At 40.6% G+C, this 17,304-nt stretch overlaps 1 protein-coding gene across 1 annotated transcript in view; it reads left to right on the forward strand.

The window, feature by feature from the left end:
• kaznb (kazrin, periplakin interacting protein b) overlaps nt 1-17,304 on the forward strand; it is a 137,281-nt gene that overhangs the window by 100,757 nt on the left and 19,220 nt on the right. The window contains exon 4 of the mRNA XM_085354339.1: nt 3,530-3,637. Within this exon, the coding sequence (XP_085210465.1) occupies nt 3,530-3,637 (108 nt within the window). The remainder of the gene's footprint in view (nt 1-3,529; nt 3,638-17,304) is intronic.

The raw sequence follows: 17,304 nt of genomic DNA on the forward strand, positions 1-17,304 counted from the left end.
GTATTATGGGTTTGCTTTGTGGATGCTTTCTAATAGAAGGTAAATAATGCATAAAAGAAAACAATTTGCATTTCATATATATATATTTTGGCTTTAGTTTGTAATAGTGCATCTGTACCTGTAGGTGTGCCCTTAACAATTCATCTCAGTAGAAAGAGACGTTGTTTGCATATAACCAATCAAAATGTTTTTTGAACCACATTTGTGTAATGCCGTACTGTCACTCAGCTTTCATCAGCGCGCCTCCAACACCGGCAAAACACATTTATGAAAAACTGGGCTTCTTAAAAATGCATCTCGACGATCCTCAATCTCACAATTTAAACCTCTTGTGCAACATCAAACTGCCACAGGAATAAAAGTGTTTTAAAAACACATAGATCACTCTGTCAAAAGTGGTGCCTCACTCTGTCAGTTGGGAGCAAAACAGTTATAGTGTCTATAGTCAAAATACTCTTAATGTCGTACAATGGCCCACTACACAGCTGCGTGCCATCTGTTTGTCCTGTCACAGGAAGGAAAGACCACATTTCTGAAAAATCCATTTAATAATTCAATTCAATTTTATTTATTTAGCACCAAATCACGACAGCAGGCCCCCCCCCCCCCCCCCCCCCAGGCAATTTATAGTGTAAGGTAAAGGCCCTACAATAATAAAGAGAAAATAGTGATTAATATTGAATCTTTTTGCCAACATGGTGGTTAGTACTGTTGCCTCACAGTAGAAGGAGTGTGGGCTGGTGTAGGTGATCCTAAATTAGCCCATAGGTGTGAATTTGAGTGCTAATGGTTGTCTTTCTCTCGCTCTCTCTGTGCTAGCCCTGCAGCAGACTCGTCACCTGTCCAGGGAGTGCCTTGCCTCTTGCAGCTGGGACAGGCTCCATTTCCCTTGCAACCCTGATCAACATAAGTAGTGAATGAATGGATAAATTACACTTAGCTGCTTCATTTTCAAGGTCCTGGAAGGCACGTCATGAGCACAGCCTGTGCTCTTCCTTTGACAGCAACCCAATATTTTTGTTGATTTGTGAAGTTTGGAGACTACGTGTAACTTCAGTAGAGTGTTGACTGTAATTCTAGTGGACGCGTAGTTAGATTAGATCAGATGCGCAGTGTTTAAAATCAGGGAATCTATATTTTAAATATGCAGTGATGTTTGCAGTCCATTCGTCGGTGTAAAAAATGTCAGTATATTCAGTCGACCAGAGAGAGAAGCTTAGCTCCCAGTCCAAAAATAACAAACAACAACAAAACAGTTCTCTCTCTTTGTCACAGGTTTTGAAGCAACAAAAACACGTTTTTCTTTAGTTTAAATGTTATTAAAATACCCTACCTTTTTAATAGTAACATTGGGCCTAATGACAAAATGGTATCATCACATTTAACTGAGAGATGTGAGTGACAAACACATTAACTTTATAAGACATAATTGGCCGAGATCACAAAGGGCAGCACAGACTGTCCCTTGTGGCCTCGGCTTGGGCAGCCAGGCTACAGGTGGACCTGCGCAGCTGGACCCTTTAATTTCCATAGCCTTTAACCTCTCACAGCTGAGGTCCAGCCAGGCCGAAATGAAGTGATTTGATAATCGCTCTCTGTGGTGCTCATTTGGGCCATGACAGGGTGTGTTCCCTTGAATTACAATGAACTGTACCTAACCAAAGCCCCTGTGGAATTGGTGGCCACTTAAATCAGTAAAAAGCTCAGAAAATATAATAAAGTACCAAGACAAGTATCCAAAAAATGAAACATGCACATGGAGAAGGCAGATATTTAAATACTGCGTAACAGTTAATGATAATAAAATAGGGAGATACTATGGCTCCAGCAGAGGTATTGACATCTTTTTAAAAGAGTACAGAGAGCCAACACCCTTAAATAAGTATGGGCATAGATTATGTATTTGTCTCATCGCCAGCAGCTTCATCTTTTCCCTCTATCTATCCCTCTCATTAATGTTTGTGGTAAGAGCGGTCGAGCATGAGCCCGCCTGCTCTCCAATCTCCATATTAAAAATCAAAGAAAAGGTCAGTTTAACAACACCTAAACTGTTATTGACGGGTCAGGGGGATGGAGGAGGGGGAGAATGGAGGGGAAGGTCAATAATGCAGATAAATACTATAGGGTTGTGAAATTAAAACTGTCAAAATATGCAGATTAGGAGGGAAAGAGTGAGATCATTATTGAAGAAGAGTGGATGTGCACGTGGTTCTACTGTAGAAGGCACCTGAGGGTAGACAGTTATTGCTGTACTGAAGGAAAATGTTGAAATTTAGAAAATGCATTTGTATGTCTCTGTATCTGAGAGGAGAACCTATATTCATAGCCCCATAGAATGTATAAGGTAAGCAGGTTTAAAGATATTAAACCGACTGTGGGATCATAAGCCCACCATCATGCTCTACTTAATCACTCCCTGGTACAGTGAGGATATTGCTGACTCCCATAATCATTGTCATTTTATTTCATGCTTTAGACACCAGAGGTGGACCAGGAAAAAAAAAAGGAAGAAGAAGCTGGGAGAAAGGCAGTGAACTGGAGAATTTTGATGACTTAAAAACAAACATGTGCTCCCTCAAACCATTTTTCTTTGAAAAGGGGAGGAATGATGAGCAGATGGGTCTCTTTCACTGCAATTCACAGGAGTCCTCCTTGAGCAGTTCCATTAACCTTTTATCAATGTATGGAGCACAAAAGATCATTGCACAGGCACAGTGTCTTCTGGCCTTACTCAGATAGGCAGGGGGTGGTGGAATTTTAGTATTAATTCAACGACCATGCATCATTACTGATACTCATTCTGTGGTGTAATTGCTTTGTGGATCCCAACTGCAGTGATCTGTAAGAGAGAGACTCGTATTTTTTACATGTGTAAAATTCAGACGTCAGATTGCATTCCCTGATTTAACAGGCAGTCACACAGCGTTACATCAACATTTTATAGCAGAGAGTTTTGCTGACTAAAAACGGCATGGGTGGCACGGAGGAGCGTTGGTTAGCTTTGACATCCCACATCAAGAAAGGGTTTAAATTTCCTAATCTCTGGGCCTTTTTTCTATGGAATTTGATCTCCTCTGACTGTGTAGGTTTCCTGCAGGCTTCCTCCCACAGAACAAAGACATGCATGTTAGGTTAATTGTTATTTCTAAATTGGCTGTTGGTGTAAATGTGCTTAACTGTGTAGGATAAAGTTTTGCACGTGAAAAATGAAAATGGCCAAAATTTGAGTTTAACACAATCCCAGCAGTTGGGATGATAACAGCAAATTATCAGCAGCTGCATGGTAAAGTACTATGACTTTCCAATATCAAATTTCATAAAAGAGGCGGTATTTGAGTTTATTTAAAATACTTACATCTGTTTGGCAAGCCACTTTGCAACCCACCTCGACCCCAGCTCCTCACATTTGTGCTTTGATGCCTGCTCTGCGTGTGTGTGTGCGCTCCAGAACAAGAGCCATACAGCTCTTCTTTTTTGTTTTTGATTGATCCATTTCAGTAAAATCTAACTTCATCTCTTTCTCCTACAGATCCATCCATGCGTCACAGGCAGAAGACAGTGGTGACAGACATGTGCTACCCAACAGAAATATCCAGCCTGATGGACTTTGGCACACCAGACTGCTCGCTAGGCAAAGGTACTGCGGCGCTCCAAAAGACAAGATGTTGCCTTGGTGACAGCAAGAAGTGAGCATGGTGAAGACAGACACAGAGCTGTCAGCTTGACTTGTGGGTGCAATGGGGGGTTAAAGCTGAGCAAAAGGCTGCACAGGCTAGAGGGTGGTGAGAACAGTCAGATAACAGCACTTGGTGCCTGACCACGAGGGCTTTACCATCCATTACAGCCTTTGATTTATCGCAGCTAAATAACGTGTTTTGTTTCCCAATGCAAGACACAGAAGTGCTGACACCAAATTGGGAGACTCGATTGATTCTCAGAGAAAAACATTTCACTCTGCAAACCGCTTTAATCTGAATGGAACTATATTGATGTTTATTGCGCTAGAGTTACAATGCAGCATGCAGTTATTGCAGGGCTGCGTGGCCACTTACCTCCTCCAATCACTGCTGTCAGTGTGCAGCTCAGGATAATAGCCTCTGTCAGTTTCTGAAGTGCAGCAGTCAAAGTGACCAGTGTGTATCCGTGGCACAAAAGGTATCGATCATGAGGTCAATTGATTGTATGTCCATTGTTGCTTGTGTCCGTTAGTGTTTCTCATTCTAATGACTACTATTGTCCGCGCTTGTTCTCAAACCAGAAAGTCTGCACTGTAATTGTAATTCAGGTCTTTTCTTCCAAGTCTAAAGCCTCAAAGCTGGAAGAACATGCTCGGTTGCTGTTCGACAAGTCTGATGTCATTTCCATCGACAATGAGCACCGGCTCTAGTGACCTCGGCCACTCATTCTCCTGCTTCTCCCACTGCCTATTGTTGTTTTGAGTTTTCTTCCTTTCCTCCTTTTTTTATACAGCCTGTACTCTCTGTAGGCAAGCTAATATTTTAATCCCACTTCATCCTAACTCTCTATCAGCACTCCCCAGTGCTGATAATGTAGACTGACAGGTCAACCGTTCTCTGCTGAGAGAAGGGAGAGCAATACAGCAGAGGAGAGTGGAGGGTAGAAAAAGAAGGCTTTTAGGATTTCTTCTTGCTTTAATGTTAGCAAAGCAAATGAATGGCATAGTGATACAGGGAGTTGAGCTGAAGAATAAGGGCACAGAGGAGTGGAAAATTTCAGACTGAAGAGGTGTCAGAATAAAAGCAATACTGTGAATAAAATTTGGTGTAGTTGCACCATGACTTTAGATTTATGAAGTGCTACATTTGACGAAAAAAAGTATCTATTTAAATAAAGACAAAGAAAACAGATATAGAAAGGTTCAAATATTAATCTAAGTGAATATAATTACATTATTATTAGATTGAATCATTCAAAAGTTCTAATAAACTAAATCAAGGATTTATGATGCAGGCCATACCCTAAACCCAAAGCATTTGCAGCATCTGCCTTTCTCTACAACGAGATAAATCTCCTTCTTTTTGATGTCTTACAATAACTGCCAATGAAGAGTTACTGTTGCAATCTTTACTCTGAGCTGTGATCGGACAGAGAAAATGAGCCTGGCAGTAATCCTTGAGGTGTCAGTGCGTGACTGACAGATCCATTGCCTCATGTGACAAGTATCTGGTTAGACCACATTTGATCTTTGGACGGAGTTAAAAAGCTAAGCATCAACCTCTGACAGCCGGGACAAACGGTGCAGCTGCTCTGAACTGCTGTCACATCTTTACATGCAAGAGATTTAACTGAAGTTTCTGTGACATACAAACACTCCTACACACACAAATATATTATGCTTACACTTTAGTATGCTAGTTATGTTGCTCAGGTGCTCATAAACTTAAAAAAAGAAAAGAAAAGAAAGGTTTCTATCTAAGTGGGCCCTTTAGGCTGAATTAATTCAGGTACAGTCCTGTCTCTTTTCTTCAAATCACCTCACTGTACCTGCCTTTGGGTTTTGAGCCTGAAGAGGCTCGAGAAGAAAACTGGACCAGCCTTCACCTTATTTATTATTAATCTGTTCAAACACATCCCAGTTCCTATCTAACGTGGCACAGTCTGTCCTTACTCAGCACTGGGCAAAGACCAACCCCATCCCCAGAGGGTTAATGATAAGGTGCATTGCTCATACTAATGTTCTAATCTCACTGTGAAGAGGTAAGGCTGTTTAGTTTGAAGTAATTCGCCACTGTTGTGGTCCTTTTTCCTCCTCTTTAAAGCGCTTTATACTGAAGTTTAATTGGCTGTGTTTGGAGGGGGATTTGTTTTCCTTCCTATGGCCAAAACACACATTCGCATCCAGGAAGTGAGCACTGTACACTCATGTAGAGGCCCACAGAGAGTGCATAGCTTTCACAGAGGGGTGTATCCTCTTGCGTTCAGCTGGTGGAGTGTAAAAGCACACGCTTCACAGTGTTCTCGGCCATCAGGTGGGGTGAGAACGCCACTGACTCACCTGGCTCATTACCTGAGGGCCTTGGTGCAGTTTGTATTCCCCGCCCCCTCCACCCTCCCACACGTGTGTAGGAGGCGGAAGGTAGGAGGGGGGGGGGATGAAAAGCGGTAGTGGGCGTGGGTGAATGTTGTCCTAGTTGCCCGTGGACACCTCGTTACGCAGGTACACAGAGAAAGAGGCTCGTTTGGTACGAAAGGGGGCAGGAAAGGTAGCGAGTTTCTCTCAGGGGATGACTTCCTGGTAACCTGTTTGGGTGGAGCCACAGAAAGCAGAGCTGGGAGCGGCCGGACCGGCAGCGCAGTGTGCGTGTGTGTGTTTGTATGTGAGGTTTGAATGGTCTGTGTGTGCACTGGCCGGGACGCATAGGTGTGCGTTTAATTTTTTTTTTTAATCTGCTATGAGAGCTCACACCGAGGCTGACAGTGGAGCCGAGCATAGCCTGTGCCGAGAAGGACATGAGGTCCGAGAAAGAGGAGGGGAAGGCCGGTGAGTGATCAATAGAAAATAGACGGTGAAAAAAGACTGTGTGTGTGTGTGTGTGAGAGAGAGAGAGAGAGGGTGAGTGAGTGGGTTTACTGTTCGTGTCCTAATGCGTGTGCTTGCCTGGACTGATTACATAATAGGAATATAAAAGTTACAACAAAGCTGATTAATTTCTGAAATTTCACGTTTGAGACTGAAATGATTTGTGATGCAGTGTAACAAGCGCTGCTGTAGGACACGCTACAATTGACTCAGGCGTTTTTATTTGGTACATGCCTGATTTAACTTAGGCGCCTACTTATTGTCCCGATGTAAAGCGTGGACTTTGTACATTTATTTGACAGGTAGACTATAGATTTATTCAAAACAATGTCATTAGTTTATAAAAAAAAAAGACATCTCCACTGCGCCTCGGATTGCTTTAATGCTCGATTAATTGGCCCCTTTATTCATGATCGATCATTATAATATTTGCTAGGTTAATCCTAATTGTTTTCTAGAACAAACAGAAAGCTAGTGAATTCACTGTAGCAGAATACACATTTGAATGTGCAGAAAAAATGTGTTTTTTTAAGTAGTTAAAATTAAAAGTTACAGTAAACAGTTAATCAGCTCAGTTAGGTTTTGACAATCAGATCATAAATCAATTGACTGATTTCACCTGCTCTAATATTAAGTAATCGAACCAAGCTTCTCTTCTTGCCAGCTGTGATATTGAAGTGGTTCTCATGGCAAAATATTACAAATATTTTTGATATATTAATTATATGCCATGAAATGCTGTTAGAATTACTGAAGTCACATTGTTATAAAACTGATGTTTTTCCCCAATACTGTGTTATTATAAGTCTTACTTTTTGATCTGACTGTGGTTCATTTTTTTAATACTCATAACCACATGCCTTTTCCCTCCACTATAAAAGCTGATTAATTTAAATCTATTCCATATCCCAGGATTATTTATTTTACTTAAGTAAAAGTGACCTACATACTGTATGACACGTTTATATGGATGATCTTTTAATCTTTTACATTGTGCATGAACTGTGATGTTTCATCAAATTCATGTTCGGTATAAAGGAGTTTAGTAGCTCAGCAGACATAATGAAGCTGGCCTATAATCTAAGAGCTATGTTGGCCGTTGTGTTTGGATTCATTTAGGAAGCAGACGCACTGTATTATCCAGAAAACTGAAGAATTAAGATGCGTTATGTTTGATGGAAAATGAGAAGATCTTCTGCTATGGAGAATCTTTTCCTAGATGCCATGAAAAGGTTTCTTTGATGCTGCTGTGGGTGTGTGTCTGTGTCTGTCTACACATTCAGATGGACTTGTTGTGGTTGTTTATGAATCAATAGAGATGAGTTTCATCCCACAGTGTGTTGCATGACTCGTACAGGAGCTCATGTTTGCTGAAGCCTGAGGTCACCGCTCAGAAATTTGAAAGACAATGAGTTTGACCGACTGCACTGCAACGCACAGATTGTTCTTTTGCTGTTGCCGTCCCACTCACTGCGCTGTTGTGAAGTTATTCACCGAGGCCGTTACACACAGCGTGTGGCACATCTTTACATATAAAGTCAAGTTTGTTTGTTTTGTTTTCTGATTTCTTCGATCCTGTTTCTGTTTGATCTCCCTGTGAGCTGTAACTACCCTGAGCTAATCACAGGCCGTTATTGCTTTCAGCATCTCAACAAGTGCAACAGTTAACGAGTACAGAACGGGTAGTTTTTGCAGTGTTTTACATGATTTAAACTTGAGTAAGGCTTTTAATGTTACACACATAAGCTGCAGCCCAGCAGGCGCCACCTGCAGTTTGTGAGATTATTCAGGCATGCTCCAGGACATGAGGGACACTGTGTATCAAAACACGTGGATTTCCAGTTCTGCACGGACTAGATCCTGTTGTTCTTAGCAGATGTTAAGGCTTGTCTGCAGATTCAAACTGAGGGTTGTTCGCCATTTTCTTCTTCAGCGATTGACATCATGAGCCCAACCTCAGACTCATTTTCAGTATTTTCTTTTCTTCTTCAGGATTCATAGTTTGTTGATATGCACAAGTCCATTTATGATTGGGACTTAAGTGAGTTGACAAAGTATTTGATGGCTTCTGGTTGCTTTGTTTCAGATACTAACATGGTGGCATGATGGTGACTTTACAATTTGATGGTAAACACCTCAGTTCATTAAACAATTTTAGTTTGCCAAACTGTTTCTTGACTGTAAAATCCTTCTATAAAACCACAATTTAAAAAAAAAAACAAGGAAAGACATGTGATGTGTCTAATGGTGACCTTTTAGAGGTGCTACACAGCAAATCCAGCATGTCCAAATTAACACTGTCGGATTTGATTTCAACACTATTAAAGTGTCTATATGGGTCCACACCAGAGAGTGTTAATTTAACTCTTTTTGGAGAGTTGGTACGTTAACTCTGATTTAGTGTTAAACACCAAATCTGTCTGGAGTTGATAATTTAACACTTGGTGTTAAGAGTTTATATATTAACTCTCAAAGAGTATTTTAGTTTAACTACGTAAGAGTTATCTTCTAATTCATTCTAAAAAGCGGGAATTTTACTGTTCTGAACTTCTAGAAATTTCTTTTGGAAATAAACATTTACTAAAAAGATGCAATGGTTTTTGAAAAACATTTATTCTGAACTGTGCACCACAATTTCAAAACATTTTCTGAAAGATGTAACAGTATACATGTTCTCACTTTCATTAGAATTTTGTTTATCAAAAGGTCTGACATGGTAAATGCAAATAACAGCGTTCTCATCACTTATTTCTTCAATACAATATGCATGTCCTTCATTCATCCCTTTGTGGAACTTCAACGCACTTCTGCTCTCCCCCATATTCCATCTTCACAAGCATATCCTGTGCGGAGATTGAATAAAAATTAGTTGACACTAATTAATGGCACAAATAATCCAGTAAACAATTGCAGCCCAGTAAAAAAAAGGAATCCTCTTTGAGCCATTACTTGTGTAAAGTATTTTCCCAAAAGACAAGGACACAGACAACAGGTAATACTGAACTAAATGTAAAACCTCAACCTTTTTCATTTTTACCTAAACCGTGTGCACAAAACTCTGGAGGGATCTATGCTAACGTAGAATCCAGTCAGGACGTCAGCTACTGCTGTTTGCTCGCTTTTTTATGGGCGATCGTTTTCAGGCTTCAAGTAGCACCATTATACCAACATTTCACATTCTAGACATTGTTTTAGGCGTATTTGACCAAAAGTTTGACTGAAAATTCACATGCAAGCTTTTTTTCAAGGCTGTGGTATTTGCCTGCAAACAATACCTTTCAGCTAGCTAAAACAGAATATTATGCTATCAGCGAGCAACATGGCTAATGCCTTTCACACAGCTTTGTCTCAACTCCAAAGAGCCACAGAAGTAAAAGCTCATAATAATAATTGAAACAATCTTTGAAAGAATGACTTACCAAGCATGGCAAACAACTCAAATATGTAGAGCAAAATGTTCTGAAACGGCTTCACTTCAGCTTCGATTGGAGCCGTGCTGGGGGCGGAGTCTGTGAATTTACTCTGTTGGTGTCATAGCCCCTGTAGGAGTTCAGAGTTAAGAGGTCAAGAGTTAATGTTTCCATTGTAACACCTCCAGATTTGACAGAGAAACACTCATTTTTAACACTCGATTTTAACTACTATCATTTTACACCTCAGAGTTACATTAAAAGAATGTGACTCTGCTTAGAGTAAAATTAACTCTACTTTTGCAAGGAGAGTATTAACACCAAAACATTTAACACTTTTGAATTTGCTGTGTAGTTGAAAGCATTTCTTCTCCTTGGACAAGCCATTTTTCTCCTTCCAGGCCTGTGGCCTTTCTCCAGAGCTGCATATTTATAATACTGACATGAGCGTGGTATCGATCTTCTAATCCTTCTCTTGTTAAGAACACAGGAGTATTTCCCAAACTGTCAAACTATGCCTTTAAAATAAATGCAGTATGAAATATCATAGCAACCTGACTATGTAGCATCTGTTAAATCCTGTGTGGCTTTACCACAGGAGCTTGTGCTTGATATCTAAGCAGATGTATCTGAGTGAAAACAGCTTGAGCAGATTGATTGGCTTCTCCGGTGTCTCACATTAGAACAGGGGGAAATTGTTATATATGGTTTAGCTTTAGAGGGATGAGGTCATTTTGATTGATTGAGCTGAAAGCTGGATAATAGTACATTCCCTGTACAGTCACTTCAGTTTTATTCCTTTGTCATAAACTGAAGGAGTGCCCTTTTCAGTTCCTTCATGCCAGCAGGGTTAAGTAATCACTGGATGATTCACTTTATGTAAACAAAACCAATGCACAGGGAAGGATGCCAATTCCAAGTGACATCGAGGGCGGATGCATCTCTTGACCATATTAAAAATATTTAAATTACTTTCAAGTTCTCGGAGCCTCCAAATGGAGCATCTTTGGCAGAGTGCCTAATCTGCACATTATAAACACGTGAATCAATTACAGCTATCTTCACTTGGCATCCTTGCACTGACCTCAGTTGTAATGTAACCCCCTCCCCCCCAGGCAATTAATTAATAGGAACTGTTCCTGATAGATACTGTATACTTGCACAGATGTTCATTCCAGAGTCTAAGCAACTTAACACTTACACTGTTTTCATTCATCAGACCTTGTTTTTGCACATTTGGCTTGAAATAAAATACTGGTTCTATAGCACAGTAATGTACCAAGTTTAAGATTTAATTTGAGTAGGATTGGTTTAGTATGGTCATTTTTAATGCTGTACTGAGCATTTTGTGGTACAAGGGTAAACGGCACACAAATTGCAGTTGTTTAAGAGTAGTTGCACGTTCAGAATCCAAATTTTATTTTGGGAAGCTGTGCATTGTTTCAGTATTAGATCATGCACAGGTCAGAGATTAAATTGAGGTTGAATTGTCTCTGAATGCTGGGAGTAAAGGTTTGAGAATCCAGGTAAATAATAGCCAAAAAAAAGGAAAAAATCTGTCAGCTAGAGAAAGAAACTGCGGTTTGCTTGCAGGAAAAAAAATCATAAAGGCCAAACACCCGTTTATGACTGCACTAAATGTCAGGAGTGCTATCTAGGAAAGGGGAGCAGACTTGTGTCCTTGTCAATGATTAAGGGAACACGTTGTGTCCCTAACTAGAAGAATCGCCACGAAATGCAAACCCTGGGTAAGAGACATGAAATGAAACCAGATCTGTGGACCCATAAAAAGAAATCAATCTCTGACTCGTGAGACTTTCTATGTTGGTGACAAAGCAGCATCTTCTGTCAAGCACTGTGCTTCACTGGAATCAACACTGACAGAAGCAATGGGATAAATCAGAGATGTACAGGAGCGACGTGTGTGCTCAGAATTGGCTAAATGTAACGAACCCACTGGGTGAAATTTCACCATTCATCAGTACAGCAATCATAAACATAGCTATAAATCACCCAACAACGAACTTTTCAAGTGAACAGCTGGAATATTCTAGATGTGCAAAGCTGGTAGAGACAAACCCTAAAAGACTGGCAGCTGTAATTTTAGCAAAAGGTGGTTCTACAAAGTATTGACTCAGAGGGCTGAATAATTCCGCACACCCCACTTTGCAGTTATTTATTTGTAAAAAATGTTTGGAATCATGTATGATTTGAATTTATGTTATGTTAGTAAATTTTAGAAAACTACAATCATTTTGTATGTTTATATTTGAATTTTTGATGTATTAGCTGGATTTGTTATCTATAACCGTGTTGAATTATCGATTAAATGGTAAATACTTTTGTCAGGTAGGTTAAAGAGTCAGTAGCGTGCATTATTTATGCGCAGATGTATTATAGACAAGCCAGGTGTAATAGCCTGACAGGGGAATGGACCTGACCCATACGTGCAGAGACTTTTTAGGATGCAACAGCACAGTGCTCAGAGTCTCCGGGTGTCAGGGCATTAGAAATAAGGTGTTTGCTTACATCTTTTTGATCTCCTGGTTTGAAGCTCATCAGTGCTTTTACTGCTATTTGTAGCTTAAGCATATCAAATCTGATTTAATGCTGCCCACACTCTCTATACAATCTCCAATCCATTTCCACACAGGTTCCTGCTGTGCCCATAGTACAAGTTGACAATAAAGATGCTAAATATAGTTTTGCTGATGATTTTACAAAAGCCACTAATCGGTGCAGCGTACCTATGCCATCCACCCACCCAACCTCCCCTTAATTTGACTCAGCAGGGTGCCCCTGAAAGAATGAATGTATTTACTTATGAAGCTTCTCACTCTCAGTCGTTTCTCTTTCTCTTGTGTCAGGCATGGGTTTGGAACTGATTGGTTACAGTCATTTAATAAATCTGTAAACACATGGTTTGGTTTTTCTGTCTGAAGTTGTAAAAAAGCTCAGAAGACTTCTAGAAACTAATCTGAACAGACATTTGTTCAATGCAGAATTGGAAGGAGGAGGCAGCGTGATGGTAGATTTCACTGTTGTCTCACAGAAAGAAGGTCCTATATTCAAATCACTGGCCACCCGGGGGCCACCTGGGGGCCTCTCTCTGTGGCGTTTGCATGTTTTCCTTGCGTCTGTGTGGGTTCTCTGAAGATACTCCAGCTTTTCTCCACAGAAGGAAGATGCAGATGCATGTTGGCCTCGAATGATTGTCTGTTTCTGTGTGTAGGGCCTGTAGTAGCATGGCCACCTCTCCAGGAAGTACCATGTCTCTCATCCTATGGATGGATGGAATTATTTGAATGGGAGAAAGGAATTGAAAGGAAGGTGTTGTTTTGGAGTTTTTTTTCTTTTAACTTGACTTCCTGATTTTATATATCTGTAGTTATGCAATCAGCTGCAAGACCACACACTTTGGCCCCTTTTATCTGTCACTACCATGATGACATACTTGCACTGACGGGGCCAACACGCCTATGTTTATCCAAATATGCTGAGGCTAATGGGAATCAACCTAGTATTAGTCATAAACAAAAGTATGTAAAGATTTCATCCAGTGGTTCTTCAGATGCCAGAGATACCATAAGAAAACTAGTAACGTCACTCAGATACTCATGTGTATCTGTGCATCACCACTCTGATGAAGCACTCTAAAGTTATTTGCAATGTGACGCAAGTCACATGAATGTTTTGTTACTGACTGTATGCCTTGCATGGCTTTTAAGGTGTATTTTTCCTCCCTTTAAAGGTTACACAGTTACTTGTATGAGCTGAATCACACTGTTGTCTTCTCTCATGTCAGTCTTGCCCGAGCTTCATACCATAAATAGTGAAGGCCAGAGCTCAGCAGGCATGTGCGCCTGTTCTCATAATTTACTATAGAAATAGCCACCTTTAAGCTCAATTGCACACACTAAGTGCAACCATTTTCAGAAACTCAGGACACTATAAATATAAATTAAAACAGGAGGCATTGCTGTGCAAATAATTCAAGCCTTTCATTGAAAATAATACTAAATATTGAAACTGAAAAGCTCTTTTTCACCCCTAAATTTGATGCTGATAACATGATACAGGAAAAGCTTGGACGATTGCTTGGACGATTGCTACTTTACTGCATAAATTCTTCCTTTAACAATGCTATTTATAGTTCAGAGGAACTGAGCGATTTTTATAGTTTAGAGACTGCAATGTTGTCCTGTCCATTCTAGATGTGGGATTTCAGCAGCCCCATTGGCCTCTTTTGTCATTTTACAGCTCCCTGCTGCAACGAGGGCAGTTCAGCATCCAGACCCTTTTGTTAAGGAGTCTGGCTGCTGTAATATGGGCAGAATATAGTTTACTTATTTCAGCAAGACCATGGTAGAAGCCTTCCTTTAGAAAAAAAAAAACATTGTTGGATTGGTAGCATAATGATGAATAGATAAAGATATGTGTATAGCGTATCTAGAACGGATCAGAAGATCACAGACATTCAATGTAGGCTTTTGGCCTTGTCCCTTTTAAACATTTTACACATTGGTGCAGTGGTTAGTGCTGTCACCACAAAGGAAGAAGGTTCCTGATTCAAACCCCGGCTGGACCCTTAGTGTGTGGAGTTTGCATGTTATCCACGGGGCGTGTGGGTTTTCTTTCAGTTGCTCCGTCCTTCTCCTACAGTCCAAAGACATGTATGTTAGATCTGTGCTACGTAAATGCACAGACGTAGCATTTGCAGTACATAGCACTGCAAAATCTTTGCAACTTTACATGAAGAAATGTTATTCTGAAACTATAAACTTGCTCATGCAGTCTTTCCAGGTTGTTTCAAATGGTCTATTTATACCCAGTTATGTGACTGAGCTGCTGCCAATTAACCTTATTAGATGTGAGGTGTTCCACCGTGAACCAGGTCAGAGGCTTAGATCCACAGGTTAAGCCCTTCTAGCTCTTCTGAAGTTGAGGCTTAAATGTAAAGGTTACAATTTGTGGTTTCTTTCATTTACTTTGCTTTGTTTGGCTCTAATAATGAGCTTTTCTGCTTAAATTTACCTTCAGAGTTTTTGCTTTGTGCTTATGTCTTTTACTCCTGTTTACATCGCATTTTATAATTATATTATTAATAATCATAAGAAATCATTTTAGTTCACTTTCTTCAGGGACTAAGCAGAGCTTAGGAAAGAAGAGCTTATTAGGAGGCTTTTATGGAGTGGTTTTTTTTTTTGTTTTTTTTTTGGCCTGTCCCGTTTGGCTCTTTTGCCATCAGAATTGTTGTCTAAAGGCAAAGAAAGATGCCCAACGGGCAATGGAGTGTTTTAAAGACTTTGGTGGTTGTTTAAAACAGCTCTGCTCATATCAGCCACTGACAACATAGCTTTTTGTTACAGTGAGGTGTTTTTATCCCCAGTAAACACTTGTCATATTGCTTAAAATTTGGTTTAAAGAAAGCTTTGATATATGTTTTCTTGCTTTATTATTCGCTGCATGGTCAATTTTTTTCTTCTTTTTTCTTTTTCTTTTGAGAAATGTGCCATTGAATGGGGCTGCTTTGATGTCCCAATATATTAGCCAGGCCCCCTCCAATGCGACACCAGAACATCTCTCAGTGCTTTCTCTGGAAAGCCATTACAGTTTTCATCATTCAGCTCCAATTCCCTGCACATTTGCTGCATTACAGATATCATATTATAGCTGTGCATCAACAGTAAGGGACTCAACTGAGTGGAAAAAGACAGTGCATGATCTTCAGAAGTAAACAAAATGCCTTGAAGCTCTACAGTTTTTCTGATTATTGAAAAAAAGCTGCAGTTTTTCTCCCTGTAATACGCTCTGTTTAAACATGTTGACACACTGTGATATATCGACAGAGGACGTAATAATAATAACAGCTCTTCACACAGCCCTCACACACCTGGACAGTCGTAACACCTATGTTAGAATGCTGTTTGTGGACTCCAGCTCTGCCTTCAATACAGTTCAACCCCACAAACTGGTTAATAAACTAAGCAACTTAGGACTCAGCAGCTCACTGTGCAGCTGGATATTGGACTTCCTGAGCAACAGACCCCAGAACGTCAGAATGGGAGAGCACACCTCCTCCACCCTCATTCTGAATGTGGGTGTCCCACAGGGGTGTGTCCTTAGTCCCCTCTTATACTCACTTTTCACCCATGACTGTTCACCAATCCACACCAGTAACACCATTGTAAAATTTGCTGATGACACCACCGTCATAGGACTGATGGACAACAACGATGATTCAGCCTACAGAGAGGAGGTTCAGCATCTGAAGCGATGGTCTGATGACAACAACCTGCATCTGAACACATCCAAGACCAAGGAGATGGTAATCGACTTCAGAAGAACAAAGCGATCTGAGCACTCTACCCTCTACATTGATGGGGAGGAGGGAGAAAGGGTAGAAAGCTTTAAATTTTTCGGAGTCCACATCTTGACCGACCTTACTTTAACATCTCCCACCAGGAAGGGAAAGCACAACAAAGGCTGTACTTCCTCAGGAAACTACGTCAGGCCCAATTACCCCAAAGACTGCTAGTAAACTTCTACCGCTCCACCTTCGAGAGCCTTCTGACCTACTGCTGCATACTCTGGTTCAACTGCTGCACCGCGGAGGACAAGAGGAAACTGCAGCAGGTGGTGAGGGCAGCAGAGCGGGCAATCGGTACTTCACTAACCCCCCTCAGAAACATCTATACTGGCAGACTTCAGCAGAAAGCCAGCACCATCATCAAAAACCCCCCACACCCTGGACACTTCCCTCTGGTAAACGTTACAGGTCCATCAGGTCAAAGACAAACAGACGCAACAGAAGTTTTTACCCACAGGTTATCAAACATGCCCTACCTCCACCCTGATTGAAGGATAACTGCACTGCATAAATCATATTTCTGTTTATACTTCAATGCAACCAACACCCCTACCTCTTTAAACTGTATTTATTATAACCTTATTTAGTATAGTTCCAACAGCACCCCCCCCCCCCCCCCCCCCACCCCACTCAATGTGCAATATCACTGATCACACTGCACCTCTCAATGCACCTGCTAGTTAGGTGGCATGTATGTGTAAGTATATAGATGTAAGCGTGTATGTGAAAATATGTGTGTGTGTATGTATGTACGGATGCATATGTGTATATGTTCATATGTGTATGTATGTGCGTGTATGTTTGCAGGTGTATGTATAACTTGTACATATCTTTCTTGTGTAAATTTGTCAGTTATTGTGTAAATACTTACGCTATTGTGTACTTCACACATGGAGAAATGCCAAACTGCCTTTCATTGTTCTTGTAACGGTGACAATAAGAAGCTATTCTATTCTAATTCAATACTAATCTTCTAAAAGAAG

Source organism: Diplotaxodon limnothrissa, linkage group LG5, assembly GCF_057381915.1.
Source record: "Diplotaxodon limnothrissa isolate DT_005_m linkage group LG5, D_limnothrissa_male_GT1.1, whole genome shotgun sequence".
Classification (NCBI taxonomy): Eukaryota; Metazoa; Chordata; class Actinopteri; order Cichliformes; family Cichlidae; genus Diplotaxodon; species Diplotaxodon limnothrissa.